The sequence below is a fragment of the Scleropages formosus genome, chromosome 3 (assembly GCF_900964775.1).
Source record: "Scleropages formosus chromosome 3, fSclFor1.1, whole genome shotgun sequence".
Taxonomy (NCBI): Eukaryota; Metazoa; Chordata; class Actinopteri; order Osteoglossiformes; family Osteoglossidae; genus Scleropages; species Scleropages formosus.
In genome coordinates this window covers 3,017,930-3,033,929 of record NC_041808.1, presented here as the reverse complement: position 1 = coordinate 3,033,929, position 16,000 = coordinate 3,017,930, and the positions used below count along the sequence as shown (strand labels likewise).

At 51.7% G+C, this 16,000-nt stretch overlaps 3 protein-coding genes across 9 annotated transcripts; 2 read left to right on the top strand and 1 right to left on the bottom strand.

Moving 5' to 3' along the window:
* The first annotated feature begins 168 nt into the window (after positions 1–168).
* On the top strand, positions 169–6,390 carry tepsin (TEPSIN adaptor related protein complex 4 accessory protein). Of its 2 annotated transcripts, none has more exons than XM_029250542.1 (13): positions 169–235; positions 633–705; positions 1,760–1,851; positions 1,954–2,047; positions 2,305–2,372; positions 2,531–2,612; positions 2,774–2,845; positions 3,005–3,190; positions 3,380–3,542; positions 3,626–3,739; positions 3,833–3,911; positions 4,090–4,224; positions 4,713–6,390. In XM_029250542.1, exons 1-13 carry the CDS (start codon positions 197–199, stop codon positions 5,208–5,210), a joined length of 1,695 nt encoding a protein of 564 aa, XP_029106375.1. In that variant the 5' UTR covers positions 169–196; the 3' UTR covers positions 5,211–6,390. The 2 variants fall into 2 exon arrangements, with proteins under 2 accessions (XP_029106375.1, XP_029106374.1); XM_029250541.1 differs by having other exon boundaries at positions 3,377–3,542.
* A 109-nt stretch (positions 6,391–6,499) lies between these two features.
* Positions 6,500–10,919, bottom strand: si:dkey-21c1.1 (protein FAM104A-like). Of its 2 annotated transcripts, none has more exons than XM_018736260.2 (4): positions 10,482–10,919; positions 9,699–9,892; positions 9,346–9,460; positions 6,500–8,660 (listed from the first exon to the last, which is right to left on the bottom strand). In XM_018736260.2, exons 2-4 carry the CDS (start codon positions 9,713–9,715, stop codon positions 8,406–8,408), a joined length of 387 nt encoding a protein of 128 aa, XP_018591776.2. In that variant the 5' UTR covers positions 9,716–9,892; positions 10,482–10,919; the 3' UTR covers positions 6,500–8,405. The 2 variants fall into 2 exon arrangements, with proteins under 2 accessions (XP_018591776.2, XP_029106376.1); XM_029250543.1 differs by having other exon boundaries at positions 10,777–10,919.
* Positions 10,920–11,283: 364 nt separating this feature from the next.
* LOC108924762 (uncharacterized) lies at positions 11,284–15,017 on the top strand. 5 transcript variants are annotated; one of them, XR_001965328.1, is made up of 5 exons: positions 11,284–11,569; positions 12,272–12,564; positions 14,146–14,256; positions 14,518–14,637; positions 14,741–15,017. XR_001965328.1 is itself a non-coding variant. In XM_018736312.1 (5 exons), the coding sequence occupies exons 1-5, from the start codon at positions 11,516–11,518 to the stop codon at positions 14,767–14,769; spliced, it is 1,476 nt and encodes a 491-aa protein (XP_018591828.1). In that variant the 5' UTR covers positions 11,284–11,515; the 3' UTR covers positions 14,770–15,017. The 5 variants fall into 5 exon arrangements, 4 of the variants coding, with proteins under 4 accessions (XP_018591828.1, XP_018591826.1, XP_018591827.1 ...); XM_018736312.1 differs by having other exon boundaries at positions 12,277–13,438; XM_018736310.1 differs by having other exon boundaries at positions 12,272–13,438.
* The last annotated feature ends 983 nt before the right edge of the window (positions 15,018–16,000 follow it).

Here is a 16,000-nt window from a genome sequence, read left to right as displayed (position 1 = left end):
AGGACCACGTCCGTAAAGCAACCGGAACTACTTTTCTGCTTTTTCATAGGCTGCTCTAAATGCTGACGTACTCTGACAGCCAGTAATCTCGAAGGATTCTGAACGTCCTCTCCTCTGGTTGGCTAACTTTTTGACACGCCCCCCACCCCCCCCACCCTCACTCTTGGAACATCAGCCGGTGCGGACGGGCGACGTGATGGCGACGCTCATGGAGCGCCTGGCTTTCCTTCAAAAAGTAGGTGCAGCGAGTGCTTGTCGCGTTAGTTTTCATACGGAGCGCGCAGTTTTCTGAGTAAAAACGCTCGTGCTCCACGAGAATTCTGTAGGCGCCGTTACGGATTCAGTCCGATGACCTTCCATGCTGATATTAATTAGTCTAGTGGTTGGTTGGAGCTCGTCTCCTTAACTTGGAGACTTTTTTTATGAACATGTGGGAAAAAACAACGTTTAAATAGCTTCTTCCCGACACAAATCTTTCGTTAGAGGTTGCTGCGGCTCCAACAGGTGGATATAGACCTGTCTTGACGCCCAGTGCAGTGGGCCACTCCTGCTTAACTTGATTCCTTTTCGTGTTCCGATCGATCACATCGATTCGATAGCGATTGATCGTTGTGCTTGTTTGACCCCCCCAGGTGCCCACTTTGATGAAGGCGACGTCAGACGACGACACCCCCTGCCCCGGTTACCTGTTCGAGGAAATCGGAAGTATCCTTCACCGTAGACGCTGTACTTTTTGAGTTATGAACACTAAAGTTATGAATATACCGAGATACGAACAGCCCCTCCCTCCAGTTTTATTAATTTGTTTTTCATTGCGCTTCCTTTGCTTGTCCATTTCCTATGATTTCTCTTTACGCCTCAGTTTAAAAACCCCGAAAATGCGCAGGTGTGTGGGACCGATGTCAGTGGTCAATAACAGGATGAGGAACGTTGCGGGTGGGATGGTGGATCGTCATCGAGTAGGAGTTCGCTGGGAGAATATTTTGTATAATTCCCGGTCGTTTAGAATTTGCTTTATGTTTTGGCGGCCTGGTGGCACAGCGAATAGTGCTGCTGTCTCAGCACCTGGGTGGTGCGAGAGGATGTGGGTTTGATCCCCACTCAGTCTGTGTGGAATGTGCATGTTGTTTTGCATGGGTTTCAGCTGGATGCTCTGGTTTCCTCCCACACTCCAAAGACATGCTGTTCAGGTTCCCCCATAGTGTGTGAGTGACAGAGAGAATATGTGTGTGTGTGTGTTCCACTGACGTATTTATGAGTGACCCAGTGTAAGTAGTGTATCTAGCAGTGTAAGTCACCGCGGTGAATAAGGTGTATGGGCCGGTAACACTCCATAGAGTTCACGGGAAGTTGCTTCGGAGAAAAGCGTCTGGTAAATAAATGTAAGTTAATATTCTATTTAAACGCATTGAAAAGTTTTTCTCTTTATTATAATTAATTCCAAGACACTTTGCAGAACATAGCCAGTGAATAAACTGAGGGACATCTGCGTTATTCACCTTTTATTGATCCTGACTTAAGGGCTGGAGGCGACTTTGGAGTTGCGAACAAAATGAGTTCCGAACAAACTTCGCTTCCCAGACACCAGAACTGTTGCGCGTATACATCATTACTTACAACGTACTACGGTAAACTGGGTGTAAACAGGGGTCGCGCTCTTCGTTCTACGACGCGACAGTGCAGGGGCGCACCTCCAGGGGGCGCCGCTCGGCTTTCTTGCGACCCCAGCGGTGACTCATGGCCCTGAGCGACGCGACAGAGATCTCCCATGAGTCAGCGGGCTGCTGCCAGTGTCTGCTGGAGTACCTGCTGGAGCGGCTGCAGTCGGACTCGTGCCACGTCAAGCTGAAGGTGAGCGAGGCTCCCGGCCGCGGGTGCGATCCTGGGGTGGGGGGTCTTCTGGGAAAGCGTCCCTGCCGTGCGCCCCCTGCAGCCGCTCCTCCGTCGTTTCAGGCGCTCAAGCTCCTGCAGCACCTGTGCGGCGTCGGCTCGCCTCCCTTCGTCACGGAGCTGCGGCGAAACGCCACCTTCATCCAGGAAGTGACAGGTGGGGGTGGGCGGCGGGGGGAGCGGCCGCATGTATAGCGGTTAAAGGCACTGGCTGGAAGGACGAGGTTGCTGGTTCAAGTCCCTGTAGGAGGCTCCCATGAGCAAAGCCCTTGAGCGGTGTAATGTCCGGCTGTATGAACCGGCAAAATGTGGGAACGTCAGTGAAATAAAATGTCAGAATATTGTAATTAAAATATCGCAAATCCAGCGTTACCACGGGTTCGATTCCCACTTTTCCTGTCTTGCTTCCCGCAGTCTTCAGCGGCCCCCCGGACCCTGTCCATGGCACCGCGTTGCACCAGAGGGTGCGAGCGGCTGCCCAGGTCAGTCTGTGTTTGTGTGTGCGTGTATGTTTCAGATGACTAGCTCAGCTTCCTGTGTGGTGCGTGTTTGTGTTGTTTATGTTCGTCATGTGGATCTGTGTCATTGTGTGTGTAGGAACACACGCACGCGCACCTCAGCGTGTCCTCTATCCCCCCAGGAACTGGCCAGTCAGCTGTTCACAGATACCATGTCGCCACTGCCACCGCTGTCCCCATGTGAGGTCGCTGTGCCCACCGTGGGTGAGCAAGCATCTCTCTCTCTCTCCCTCTCGCATGATTGGCTGCCGGTCACCTGACATGACGATACCCCTTGATGTGACGCCCTAACCCCAGGAGGAGGAGTGCGTGGCGTGACGTGTGACGTGTGACGCTCACACTGTTCGTTCTCCTCCACCTCCCAGGCATGGGCTCCGGGTCGGCCGCCCGCTCCGGGATGCAGGGCTTCGGCTACAGCCCCGGGAAGCAGGCCTCAGGTGCGCGGGTGCGAGGGACCCCGCCTTAGTTCTGCTTCTGTTTCACTTCGTGCTCCTGCACCCTCTGATCTGATGTGTCTGTCTAAAGAGAAGTGCCACATTTGCGTGCTGGTGTCATGAGACTTTGGGATCAATCCATCACTTCCCGTTTTCTCATAGGTGGAGGAATTCTGCACCGGATCCAGAAGGCCGCCGAGGTGGTGGCGAGCGCCGTGCTGCCCCCGACGGAGCACCCGGGCATACGTCTCCATGACAACCGGTACCGGGCGGTGACGGCGCCCTCGGTGGCGGTCGAAGTGGCGGTGCCGGCCTGCTCCTACAGCCTGCCGTCCCACGGGCTGAAAGGTGAGCAGGGGGAGGAGCCTTTGGGGATGCCTTGTCTGATTGGCTCAGGTGCAGAACAGGTGCATTAGTGTTATGAACAGGTGTTTCAGTGGTATGATTGCGGTATGACTGCGGTGGAAAGCTCTTGCGTGTCACTGAGAACGGTGAGCCGGGTGCCGTCCTGATCTCGTCCCGACCCGCCCGCAGCAGCTCACAGGTGCCCAGGCGTGGCGGGCGGCGGCTGGGAGGACAGCGACAGCGGCCACAGCTCCCGCGACTCCTCCCAGGAGAACGGCGACATCAGCCGGGCGTCGGTCGCCGGCAGCAGCAGGTCCGGGACGGGCAGCCGGGAGAGCGGCGACCTGTCGGAGCGGTGAGGGGGCGCGGCACAGCCCCGCTGGGTGCCCCGCTGCGGCTCGGGTGCGGACAACCTCTGACCTCGCTGCTTGTCCGCAGGGTGGAGGCCGTGCACCCGGGGGACTGCGGTCAGGAGGTGGCGGTCGTCGGCAGCCTCACCGAGGGCTCCAGAGTCTTCCTGAGCAGGGAGGAGACGCAGCGCTTCCTCAAAGAGTCGGTCCCGTTCTGCCGTCCATCGGCGTAGATGAGCTCGGCCGCTGTGCTCCCGATGCCATTTTCCCATCGTGCACTTGTTCTCTCCTCCAGGTGTGCCATACTGAACTGCGAGGTGGTGGTGGAGCTGCTGTGTGGTAAACTACATGAGCCCACACATACGGTGCAGATGGTGCGTTTCTTCTCCTTCCCTGTGGCTGTAAACAGAGCTGCTGTGCTGTAGCCCTACAGAGTTCATTTTCTCATGAGCAAACTGAATAATAATAATAATTATTATTATTATTCAATTATTATGAATCCGAGTAGCTGCACTACCATGTGTGACATGCTCTTTGTCCTCCGATCACTAGAGGGCGCTCTGTGCAATAGCATCCCTGATGTCCTCGGACCTGCTGTCTCTGGACCAGATCTATGCCAGTACCCACAAGCGCCTGGCTCAGCTGAGCGAGGGGACGCCGGGTCCCGTGGCCGACAAGGCCACAAAGGTGAGTTTGGCCAGGGATACGAGGCCAGTCCGTTAAGGGCTCCGCTCGAGAGCGACCGCTCGTTTTGACCACGTGTGGTATTACAGGGGCCGCTGCTTTTTAAAACCACAGTTACTTGTTTCGTGTGTCACATTATGTTGGATGCTGTTGTCTGAACGTGAAGTACGATCGTGATTTTTCCACAAGCGCCATTTCGCTCAACGGCCTCGCGGTCATCGCCGTCAGCAGAGTCACGTTCGCAACCGGCGCTGGAGCTCGAGCGCCGCAAACGGATGAGTTTCCCGGGATGTAAACGCACCTGTGATGAACTTAAGTGGGGAGCTGGGGGTGTTCCGGTGACGTTTCTCCATCGGATTATTTAAGCAAACGTGACGTTTGCCGAGAACAGTCGCCGTCAGTCAGAAAATTTACAGAAATTAACTAATTCAACGTGACGAATGTTGCGGAAATGACACCGTTCCTGACCTTTGGCCTACCTGTCATTTCAGATCCTCCGGCAGTTTGAGGCTCTGATGGGCGGGGCCAAACGGCAACCGCCCTCCTGTCACACGGCGCCTGGTCCTTCAGCTCGGGACTCACTCCCCACGCTCCCCGCAGCCTTTCTGCTGCCTGTGGCACCAACGGAAGGATCCGGTAACGAGAAGGGGGCACCGCGCTCAGACCCGCAGCTCTCGCTGACCCTCGGCCCCGCCTCCACCTCGACGCGGGGGCAGGATGGTGGGGATGTGGGCGGCGAAGGTGGGAGAAGAGCCATCGCAGACCCCTGTCGGGGGTCACAACAGCCTGACAGACGGATGGAGCCTCAGCCAGAGGCAGGACCAGCACCAGACCCCCCGGGGGGGAAGCTCTCCCTCTTCAGTGGTATGGACTTGGTGACGAGGGGCAAGCCTGCGCGTCCCCCAGTGGCAACCAGGGGGGGCGCAGAGACTGACAGCTCCAGGCCTGGCAGACAGCAGGTCTCCGCCTTCTCCTTCGTGAGCCTCTGAGTGGCCCGGAGCGCCTGTGTCACACTGCTGGACACGACACGCGGGTAGATCAGGGTCTCCGTTTTTTTTTTCTTTTATTTTTCCTGCCTTTTTGCACCGCAGGGAGGACTGGGATGGGAGACGGCATGCAGACACATCTGTCTGCAAAGGCTTACTCACCTGCAGCTCTTTATGTATTTTTCCATGTGGAGTCGGTCGAACCCGGGATCCTCCGCCTTACGGTGCCATCGCTGCCGTCCCTATAAAAAGCTTTGATTTTTATCAGGGAATAATTGAGGCCCGTTGCGTGAAACCATCAAGGTTTGAGGGGTTGGCAGGGCTTTGCTCACGGTTGGCTGATCAGCCTGACGCTGCTGCTCAGATTCTGACCCGTTGGGGTCAGAGGTCGCGAGGACAACGAGGACCACAGCAGCTGTGCTGATTGGTCCAAACCGTGAGCCGAGAGGTGGGAGACAGATCTACGTCACCGTGACGGACAATCCAGCCGAGCTGCATCGAGCTCTACGCGTTACGCCCCGATTCAGGGTGTTTGTGTCATACGTCGCCGTGGCAATGTCGAGACTTCCACCAAACCGAGCCCAGTTTCCGTTTTACAGACGCCGCTCTGAGTTGTGCACTTTTCATTTATTACATCTGTCTTCCACTTTTTTCTGGTCTCATGGTGTGTGTTACAGGTGTGCTTTGGTTGCCTGAGGACAGTCACTAATGCATTTTCTCTTCACTGTTACCTTGTCAACAGAAGATAATCAGCAGCAGTCACTTTTTGTGCAATTTTTTTTTATTTTTTTTTATAAATAAGGTATTAAATTACTTGCACAGGCAGCGAGTGGCAGGTGGAGCGAAGCAAAGGGGTGGAAAGTGACCTCTCAGGTACTGAATAAACACTCAGGAGGAATCCCACTGTGCAATAACACTATGCATGTCTCCAATAGGATGGACAGTGTTATATTTCAGTAATCAATATATGGCTTTAAGAGTGCAAACTGTGTGTCTGGTGCGTGTAAAAATAACACTGAACCGAATAGGACGGTTAATGGAGGGATAAAAATGCACTTGAATTATCAATTCATTTACCTGCTGTCTTTAAGGTGATTTACGGTGTGATGTTTTGAACACTAAAGTACACCGATTTACCCATTTGTACAGCTGGGAAACTTTTACTGTCACTTCAGTGTGAGTGATCATGGGACCAGACCAGGAGTCACAAGAAAGAAAAGATCCAAAATTTACAAACCAACAGTTTTATTTTCAAATGTAAGATGAATTTAAAAAAAAAAAAAAATCCCAGAATTCAATGTAGGCTAAAAGGTCATGTACAATTCTAAATACAAAACATGGTAATCAAATCCTGTCTTTATTCATTAACCCCCTCCCAAGTATAGAGAACACAGTGTCAGGGTAAGACAGCAGAGAGGCAGCACTGACCAGGGGGTGGAGCCTATGTGAGCACCATGTGAAAGGGGAGTGGTCACACGCAGAGCACTCGACTCTCGGCACTGGGGATTGGCTGGGCTCCATGGGGTGGCGAGGGATTGGTCAGTGCTTGGGGGCCAGCGACTGGCCGGTCAAAGGTGGGGGTCAGACCAAACAGCACACGGTCCCGGTCCCTGAAGCTGTACTACACGGTCATGGTCAACAAGACACACGCAAGAGCAGGGTTCAAGTCACGGAAGGATACTGGGAAAAGGAAGGACGTGGAGTCAAGACCCTAACTTCTCCAACTGTGCGCTGTGTTCATCTCGGTCCGCAGCAGGTCAACAAATACACCGCCCTGGATGTTGGTTTGGCCCTCCCAGCAGTCAGGGACTTGGTGGTCAACAGCCTTGTGTAAACATGGCGGACAGTGCAGAGCCCCCACCCCCCCGAGCATGACACTCGGACTCGTAACAACGATCCTAACCCCCACACCACATTTACCCCTCAAAGGGCATCAACATCTAGAGCGGTGAGACCGGTGGGACGGAGCTCTGTGTTCCAGGACCAAAGAATCGGCAGCTGACTGCAACGTGAACTCAGAATATTTTGCCTTCACACCGGGGTCAACCATACAGGGTGACCTGTGACCCTTTTTCTGTGACACGTTCTGGGCAGCCAATCGAACGATGGCGCGTCTCACTGTCCACACCGCTCCTCGTTAGAGCCAGCAAAGCGACTCCCGGCGTGACCCCCGCTGACTCCGCACTGCTATATTTAGACAGGAGCTTTAACACATGAAGCGCTGTGGTCAGGCAGTGGGGGGTGATATACCACCACTACCTCTTAGGTCTCTCTGCAGTTTCAGGACAACTCAAGAGGTTCCTGCTCTGCTCTGACAGGTCCCCCTCCACATTATTGCTATTTATATCAATCCCTCTTAGGGTCCTCCACGCCAAGGGAAGGGACTTGCACGGTCCCCTCCCCGAAGGGGTTGGACGTGGTTCCTGGGATGAAGTGGGAGGGGACCTGCGAATCCCAGCTCCAAACATGGAAGTTCTTTCTCCAAAAGAGGCTCAGTGTGCAGAGTTACAGGTGAGACTGACTGGGGCAGCTAGAGCGGAGTCACGTCCAGAGGGTGGACCAACCACACGACCTGCAGGACGTTCACAGCTTCCCAGTGAAGCTGATCGAGCGCGGTGTCGTAGTTTGTGCTGAAATGGGGCCCTGCTGTTAGACGTCTACAATAAGCTGGCGAGCGCGACGCCGACGGCTTTGGCAAGAAGTCTCGCAAGAGAAAGAGTAAGAGCCGCCCCTTGCGGGGGGTGGGGGTGGGGGTGGGGGCAAAGGAGCCGTCCGTTTGACCTCTGTCATCGCTCACGCGCAGGATTGACTCGAACCACAACACAACTGGTGGCCAGCTGTGCTGCCCAAGTCCACGTGTGCCTCCTACACCTCGACTCTAACCTCTGCAGTGAACACTGAACAGGGAGCAATCATTTTTATTAAAATTTTGTCATTATTGCAAATAATGGTTATATTTACTTTATTAGGATTAGCACCCAAGCCAAGATAACGTGCCTGTGAAACTGCAGTCCCCAACGAACGAACGGATGAGACGAGACAAGAAAACAAGGATGAGCCGGTAAATACTGGAAACAGGCTAAAGGTGCAGAATTGGAGACAGGAAGTTATGTGGCGCACAGGAAGTTGAGTTGAGCGAGTCTGAGGTACTCGGACATGCTCCTCTCTGAGCCGCTGGGTCGGAGCAGGGATCGAGGGTCATGTGGCGCCTGGCTGGCCCCGGGTCTGCAGGCTGTTGAAGTGCGCCTCCCGCAGGATGCGGTTGATGTGGTGGTAGGGTCCCGGGTTCACGAACGACTCCTCGGCGATGTGGGCGGAGCCAGCTGGACTGCAGGGTCCCTGTGTGGAGCAGTGTCCCCCGCTGTCTGTGGACTGGATGCTGCCACCGCTGGCACCGCTGCTGCCGCCGGCTGACTGCTCGGGGCTGCTGACCCCGCTGTCGCTGCTGGACGACTGCTCACAGGAAGAGAGAACAGAAACAGGGGCTTATAGGAGTGGCCCCCAGAGACGGTTAAGAAAAATCCACATTTTTAACTACTGACCAACAGGACATGACATTACATTTAGAAGACACTTTTCTCCAAAATAATTTCCAATAAACTCTATTTAGTATGATCAGCCCACAGACCTTATTCACCGTGGTGACTTACACTGCTAGATACACTGGGTCACTCATCCACACACACACACACACACACACACACACACACACGCTATGGGGGAACCTGAACAGCACATCTTTGGACTGTGGGAGGAAACCCACACAGGTAGAACACGCAAACTCCACACAGACTGAGTGGGGATCAAACCCACGCTCTCTCGCACCACCCAGGCGCTGTCAGACAGCCGCGCTACTCGCTGTGCCACCGTGATGTCATTAACGACCAGAACATTAGATGGTAACAGAAAAGTAACACACAACTTTCAAATGGATTCTTTGAGTGTTTGATTCGATAACCATTCCTGACTAAAGGTCATGCAAATGCAATTTATGTTTTTTTTTTTTTTATGTCCACAACCTCAACACACTAGTACTGCGTTTCCAATATTTTATTATCAAGAAGAAAATATGAGATGTTGGCCACATACGGTGCACTGAGGGGGGATTTTGGTCAACAGGGACGTCCTGCCCTCTCACCTCAGAGTCCCAGACATCACGACCAAACTCAGGGAAGATCGAGTGACCTCCTCCTGATCTCTTGGCCTGAGGAACAGTCTGGCTGTCTTCACTGCCACTGTTGCGCTTGCGTTTCCTAATAATAATAATAATAATAATAATAATTTTATTAATATTAAGAGCCCTTTTTCTATTTATACATAAGTGCAGAAATAAAACAGCAAAAGCACAACCAATGGCCATGAGACAACAATTATGCAAGTTAACCAATGGAAACTACGAAAAAAAAAAGCATACAAATGTACACAGGCACTCAGGGGTCTTTCGAACCCAGATCACTCATTTTAGTGCTCGGTGCTGGGCGGGACTCTCACCTGCTGTCTGTTAACATCTAAAAGGGCTGTCTTCCAGGTGCAGGGGGAAGATGAACACACCTCGCGTCTGAACCTGGTCCAGATCCGGTCCAAAACGTGCGGGAGGCTTCGAAGGCGCCGGGTGATCACGGTCTACTGGCGATCGGCCCTTTCCTCAGACTGGACTCCACGGACCCACATCACTGTTGAAGAGCCTTCAGATGGACAGAAAGGAGGACAAAGAGAAGAAGTTTACTGCTCCGTGTCCCATTTACTGTTTGTCCGTTCACCTCCCACATTTACATCACTTCACGTAGCCAACGCTTTTCTCCAGGAGGCTTGCAGTGTTAACGTACCCACAGTGATTCACCCATTTTTACAACTGGCACTGGTAAGTACCTTGCTCACGGGTACTACAGAGGAGGTGGGATTCGAACCTGCGACCTTTGGGTCCAAGGCAACAGCTCGAGCCCCACCCGAACACTGTGACTACTCCTACTGCTCCCACAGAGCCGGACACGTCCCCAGGCCCACAGCTGCTCTAGACTACAGGCAGGGTTCCACGGAGCAGGATGTTGGAAACGAGGTCAATTCATGTTAAAAGCACACGAACATGCAGGAAGAAGGCACGCGGTGCGAAGCGGAAGTGCCGGAACGAGAAGACCTCCCCGCGCGCGGCCGACGGAGACACACGCGAGCAAGACGGACAGACAGAGACAGAGAGCGACAGAGAGCGAGAGAGAGAGAGAGAGAGAGTGAGTCAGTGAAAGAAGAAGAAAAAAAGACACGTTTGTGCCACAGCACCTGGACGCAGGAGGAGAATGAAAACCGCGGACCCGGAACGAACGTGCTGCACACAAAAAAATGGTCTCGCGCCCCTCGCCGAACACAGTCTGAGTCTCTCACACTTCCCGGCGCGGCGCCTCACAAACCCATGGCGGCTAATCCGTCATAAAACGGCGAGTCACGCGCAAAATCATTTAGTCCGTAATCTTAAAGGCCTTCTCTGTTAACAGGAACCGAAAAAAAGACTTGTATCTGGCGAGAGGTGCTCCTGCCGGCTCCCACACCACGACGTGCCCAGTCTGTCGCCCCTCACCGTCTCCTCTTCCCAGCTGCTGCTGTTTACATGACGTCGCACATGCGCAGTGAGGACGGGCGACGGCGGGCCGAACAGGCGCGAGCTGGCCACCTACTCCGCAGCCGTCTTGTCTCTACAGGGAAAATTACTAGGCGCATGCGCCATAAAGGCTGCCGCTTACGGTCCGCACAGGCGTAACTCAGCCACCTATTACGCGTCCACATGAAAATGTTAGTACGCTTGCGCAGCGGTGTTAGGACCCACATTGCACATGCGCTGTAAGGATGGGCACCTAGACTGCACAGGCGTGAGCCGGCCACCTATTCTGTATACACCTGTACCTCATAGTAGAAACGACATTGTGTTTTTTAACAAACCAACAAAGAAAATCCTATATATATATTCATAGCACAGTTCTTTTATAAACGGGGAGTTGTTAAATTGTCCCTTGCGTAACGGTTGAGAATCAAAATAATCAGGCGCAATTTAAGCCTCCGTAGGGTCCTTAAATTAATGCGTGTTTGTTTTCTAATACCACTTCTGTGTAGGCAGTGTACCTGTAAGTGGGCTAAATTCGCTCAGTTAGTTTTACATCACTTCTCTAAACCGTGAACCTTATGTGACGAGCGAGTAATTTTATTAAAGCTTTACTAGCATGCTGCCAAGCACGTGCACGGTTAGCTGGTCTAGCAGCTTAAAAGTCTGATCATGATGAGCGTCTTCTCGAATATAAACAAGTCAAAGGTTAAACTGCTAAATGTGCTGTATTTCCTACAGTGTGATCAGGAGAGAAAAAAAAGTATGGTTTCAGGTGGGTAGCAGGCTTGAAATGTTTAACATTTTTGAATTTTAAATTGTAAACTTTTAAAATAAGTGTTTTTGTCACACATAAAATTCATCATGTACCTGTTTTATTCGTGACCTACAACTTTGATATTCTGATGGTGGGTTTAATTCCTAAACTTAACTAAATTCTTCCTGAATGTACGTTCAGTTTTTTTAAATAACTTTTTTTAAGTTTGCTTAATGCATGCTGTTTTACTGTTACAATGGAGATGTGAAAGTTTCTAGGACATATAGTGTTTTGAGAAAGGATAGATGGGGAATTTTGAATTTTAAAAAACAAACACAAAAATGGTATTATTTGTTTTCCATCGCTTCTGATACACTTAGTCAAGTGATAATAATATGAATCTTTGCTTTCAAGAAAGTTATTTGGCAGAAGGGGGGCACGGTGGCGCAGTGAGTGGGTCGGACTGGGTCCTGCTCTCCGGTGGGTCTGGGGTTCGAGTCCCGCTTGGGGTGCCTTGCGATGGACTGGCGTCCCGTCCTGGGTGTGTCCCCTCTCCCTCCAGCCTTACGCCCTTTTTTGCCGGGTAGGCTCCGGCTCCTTGCGATCCCCTATGGGACAAGGGGTTCGGATGGTGGGTGTGTATTTGGCAGAATGCAATACAGGACAAACAAGATGGCAGCTCAGTGCTTTATGTTTGTTTTCACTGTGTTTGTAAAGCAGACAAGGAGTCAGGGACTGGCCAGAGGGAGCTGTGTCCATTTTGTGGCAGGCCTTTCAAGAGGCTAAAAACTCACCTTCCTCACTGCAAAATGGCACCTGTTGCCAAGGCGACAAAAAGCTCGGTGGCCCCTTCGGAGTCACGCAGCCCTGTCCTTGAACACGCTGCTTCGGAGAGGAGGACGACAGCAGTGATGCCGGAGGGGTTTTCAAATACAGACTTGACAGGAACGGTGACTTCCCCTGCCGTGAAGAAAAAGAGCACACGTCTCTCGGTGAAGACTGTGGTACCAAAGGTAAGCCCAAACAAAAACATCACACCGAAAAATCTCCCAAAATTTGACCTTTCTAGTGGTCCACCTAAGGTCAAACCCAAGGTACAGGAGCAGGAGATGATGAAAACGGAAGAGTCAGATAAAAGCAGTCGACCTGGAGGTGGCAGGGAGGTGGTGTCTGCACAAAAGGGAAGGGGGTCAGCGTCCCTAAAAACGGACATCCACAGTGGGACCGCGGACAAGGTGAGAAGCCGCGAAAGTACAAAGAAAGGGCAGCGCAAGCGGAAGGCTCCGGATACGGAGATGCAGCAGACGTGCATGCCGTTTGGTCCTTTGAACGAGGATGGTGCTGTGACGCAGAAGTTGTTACTTGGGTCACTGTCATCAAATGGTAAGGCAGAAGGAGCTGGGAGGGAACTCCGTGCTCAAGAAATGGCCAACAGCAGGTCAGCTCCCGCTGAATGCCACATTTGGGGCCATAAGGGGACCAAGACGGATGTGTGGGATCATATTAAAAACGGTTTAACTGGCAAGAGCTGCAGACGTCTTCTCACGGCTGATCTGAGCGAAGCTGCCCTCGGGGTTGGACCCGCTTTCCAAGAAGTGGAACCTCAAAGTTCCCCGATTCTGGTCAACCAGGCCGGGCTTTTGTCCAAGCAAAGACCCGAGAACTTGTTTCCTAGAGCCAACGATGGCTCTGCCCCCTGCCACAACCCCGCAGGTGCGCTGTGGGAGCCGTGCGGGCGAGGGAGCCGTGTTGCTGGCCTGGAGTGGACACCGGAGTTGGCTACCTCCTACCGCGGTATAGGCTTCTCCATGCTTCCCTTGTGGTGCCCCACCGAGCACGTGCAGAGAAAGCCTCCGCCAGTGCAGCCAATTGCACGACAGGTTCAAGGTACAGCATGTGGAATTGTGGCTCGTTAGATTTCTAGATTGGGCGTTGGCCCACATTTGAGATGACACAGGCAGAACACCTTCCCCGATCCACCGATTCGGGCCTCGCTTGACCTGCAAAGAGTTTGGTCAACGCCACGGCTGAGACCAAACAACACACCCACCTGCACTCCAGTGACCCGGCCAGTGCTTGCGTTCAGGTGTTTGTCAGTGCTGCGAGGTGTTCTGTGATGCAAGATGGCTCAAATTATTCCTCTAACTTCAGGTGCCAGACAAGACTGTTCAGTGGCTACAATCCTAACCTCACCTGCCATTGAAAAATCCCCACTGCTTTTCAGTTTTTCAGTACCCATGGTAATCTTGCTTTGTGGAATACCTCCCACCATTGAAAGGCACTCTGCTTTTACAAACACAGTACCTTTTTTTTTGCTGGAATTTCCTTACGTTTGTGGCCCGGTGTAGTATTTCAGCAGTTGTTTTCCTCAACTCTGTGCACATTGTGAGTCATTTAAAAACAGCTGGCCGGGCTGCTTTATGCTAACAGAGCGACTTACCGACTTTTACCGCACATTCTGTAGTTTTGTGTTAAGACACTAATAAACTGCTCTTGTTCTGCAGTGCTCAGGTTTATTCTAACAAACTCACAGGTCCAGTTTTGCTCTGCTACACGTAGCTTGATGCTAACAGACTGTGTGTGCGTGTGTGTAGGTAGTGTGACTGAGCGAGCTCTCTTGGAGCTCAGGCTTGCGGAGCTGCCAACGTGGCTGATGTCACGACCCCTACCTACCCCCCGACAGGGCGTGGCATTGCTCCGGAAAGGTGAGTTTGTCCCCTCGATAATGATGATCGTCTGTCATTGTCACTTTGACTGTTTAGTTGGGCAGCACCTGTCAGTTTGGTTCAGTTTGTGGTTGCACTGAGGGTTTTACCTTGTTAAATTTGAAAAAAATTTAAAAGTAATCTTCTTCTACTGTATCAGCCACCATGTATTAAGTACCCTGGTCTTATTGTGCCTTTGGGTTGTGATGTTTCACTGTCAGACTTGTAACCTTGCTGGGTGTGGTGCGGCTCTTCTCCTAGCAGGATGGCAGTGGTACCACAGTAAGTACGTCGATGTCCGGAGAGGGGCCATCGGCGGGGTGGCCATGCTGCTGGCTGGCTGCTGCGTCCTGAGTTACCTGTGGAGTTACCCCGACTTCAGTGAGTACGGCTTGACTAGTGACCAACTTTTTACTTTTGACACGTTTTTTCAAACGCTGCTCAGGTTTGGAAATTAACGTTTGATTCTCCTTTCTTTTGGTAGAACATGAGCGCTGGAGAAAGTACCACTGAAGAGCTGGATCTCGCAGGAGCTGCTCGCCGACCGGGGAAGGAATCCCTCTGGGTTTGGACTTCGTGGTGGGAGGGCATCTTGATCATGTGCCTGCTAGTGTCATTCCATTTATTTAATCTTTACATGCATTGTTTGTTTATTAAATAGAAAATATGAAATGTCAGATCATTGGACTAAGAAAATGGTATTCCACAATTTGAGTTTACCCCGAAAATTCTCAGTAAAATAAAAGATGATTGGACCTGTATTTCTGTGCACCTTTCTTTTCTATTTGAAGTGTTTTACTGCACTTGAATTCTGATTCCTGCTGCTAAGCTCATGATGTGAAATGCAACAGGGCCAACTTGACTGTAAATATGAAAGAAAGAAATTAGAAGTTTACATTTCGACAGATCCCTCCAGCCCATTTGAACCACATCACAATGAATAATTTGCTATCAGCATCACCAGGGACCCTTCACATTTTTTGAGTTATTTAATTGATGAAGTACCTTATGAACTGAATATGCACCTGCTGTCTGGGGAACAAATATATGGAATAATTATCTTTGGGAATGAAGTGTTTTTTGAGTGTTAAGTAACATACTGGAGGGAAGTGGGAGGTGTTAAAAACAGAAAGTGCTCACATTCTCTGGCAAATTCATTGTTAAAATTTCTGCAGCGGGAGGGACAGCAGTCCAACAGCAGTAGAGCAGATCTGTAAAGGGTCACTGTTGTTTAACCATTGATTTGTTGAATAAGCTTTAGCTGCAGCAACCATGTGAATGACTTCAGAAGCAATGGTGTGTGTGTGTGTGTGTTCTGGCCACAGGATGGATAAAAGCAGCGTGGGGAGTGAAAGCCCAGGCGTTAATATTTCATACTGCTTTTGTGTTTACACACGACCTGTTCCGTAGCCTCGTGGGTAAACAGTCGGCTCCTGTCACCCTGGGAGAACTGGCTCAGTCACACCCCAGGCTGTAAAACTGAAACCCGGATTTGGACTCAGAGGGACAGTACTGTCCGTCACTTCACATATCATATTTACCGTTTTCATGCACTCGACGAACGGGTTCAAACACTGCTGGTGTCAGAAATATTCTCACTTTGTCTCGATCCTGCGCAGGAGCTGTGTCAGGCACCCCTTCGTCCATCACCTTCCATGATCCAGCATCCTTTCGGGTAGCATGACAGCATCACAGGAAAGGGCACCGACCATGTAGCGATGCAGTCCAGACTGGGCTCTGTCCT

Coding starts and splice junctions, on each gene's coding strand:
- tepsin (XM_029250541.1), top strand. CDS start 197: ATGGCGACGCTCATGGAGCGCCTGGCTTTCCTTCAAAAA. Junction 2,613..2,773: donor GGTCGCTGTGCCCACCGTGG/GTGAGCAAGCAT, acceptor TCCACCTCCCAG/GCATGGGCTCCGGGTCGGCC. Junction 3,912..4,089: donor CCACACATACGGTGCAGATG/GTGCGTTTCTTC, acceptor TCCGATCACTAG/AGGGCGCTCTGTGCAATAGC.
- si:dkey-21c1.1 (XM_018736260.2), bottom strand. Junction 8,661..9,345: donor GTGATGTCTGGGACTCTGAG/GTGAGAGGGCAG, acceptor TCCTGTGAGCAG/TCGTCCAGCAGCGACAGCGG.
- LOC108924762 (XM_018736309.1), top strand. CDS start 11,467: ATGATGAGCGTCTTCTCGAATATAAACAAGTCAAAGGTTAAACTGCTA. Junction 11,570..12,268: donor AAAAAAAAGTATGGTTTCAG/GTGGGTAGCAGG, acceptor GTGTTTGTAAAG/CAGACAAGGAGTCAGGGACT. Junction 13,439..14,145: donor AATTGCACGACAGGTTCAAG/GTACAGCATGTG, acceptor GCGTGTGTGTAG/GTAGTGTGACTGAGCGAGCT.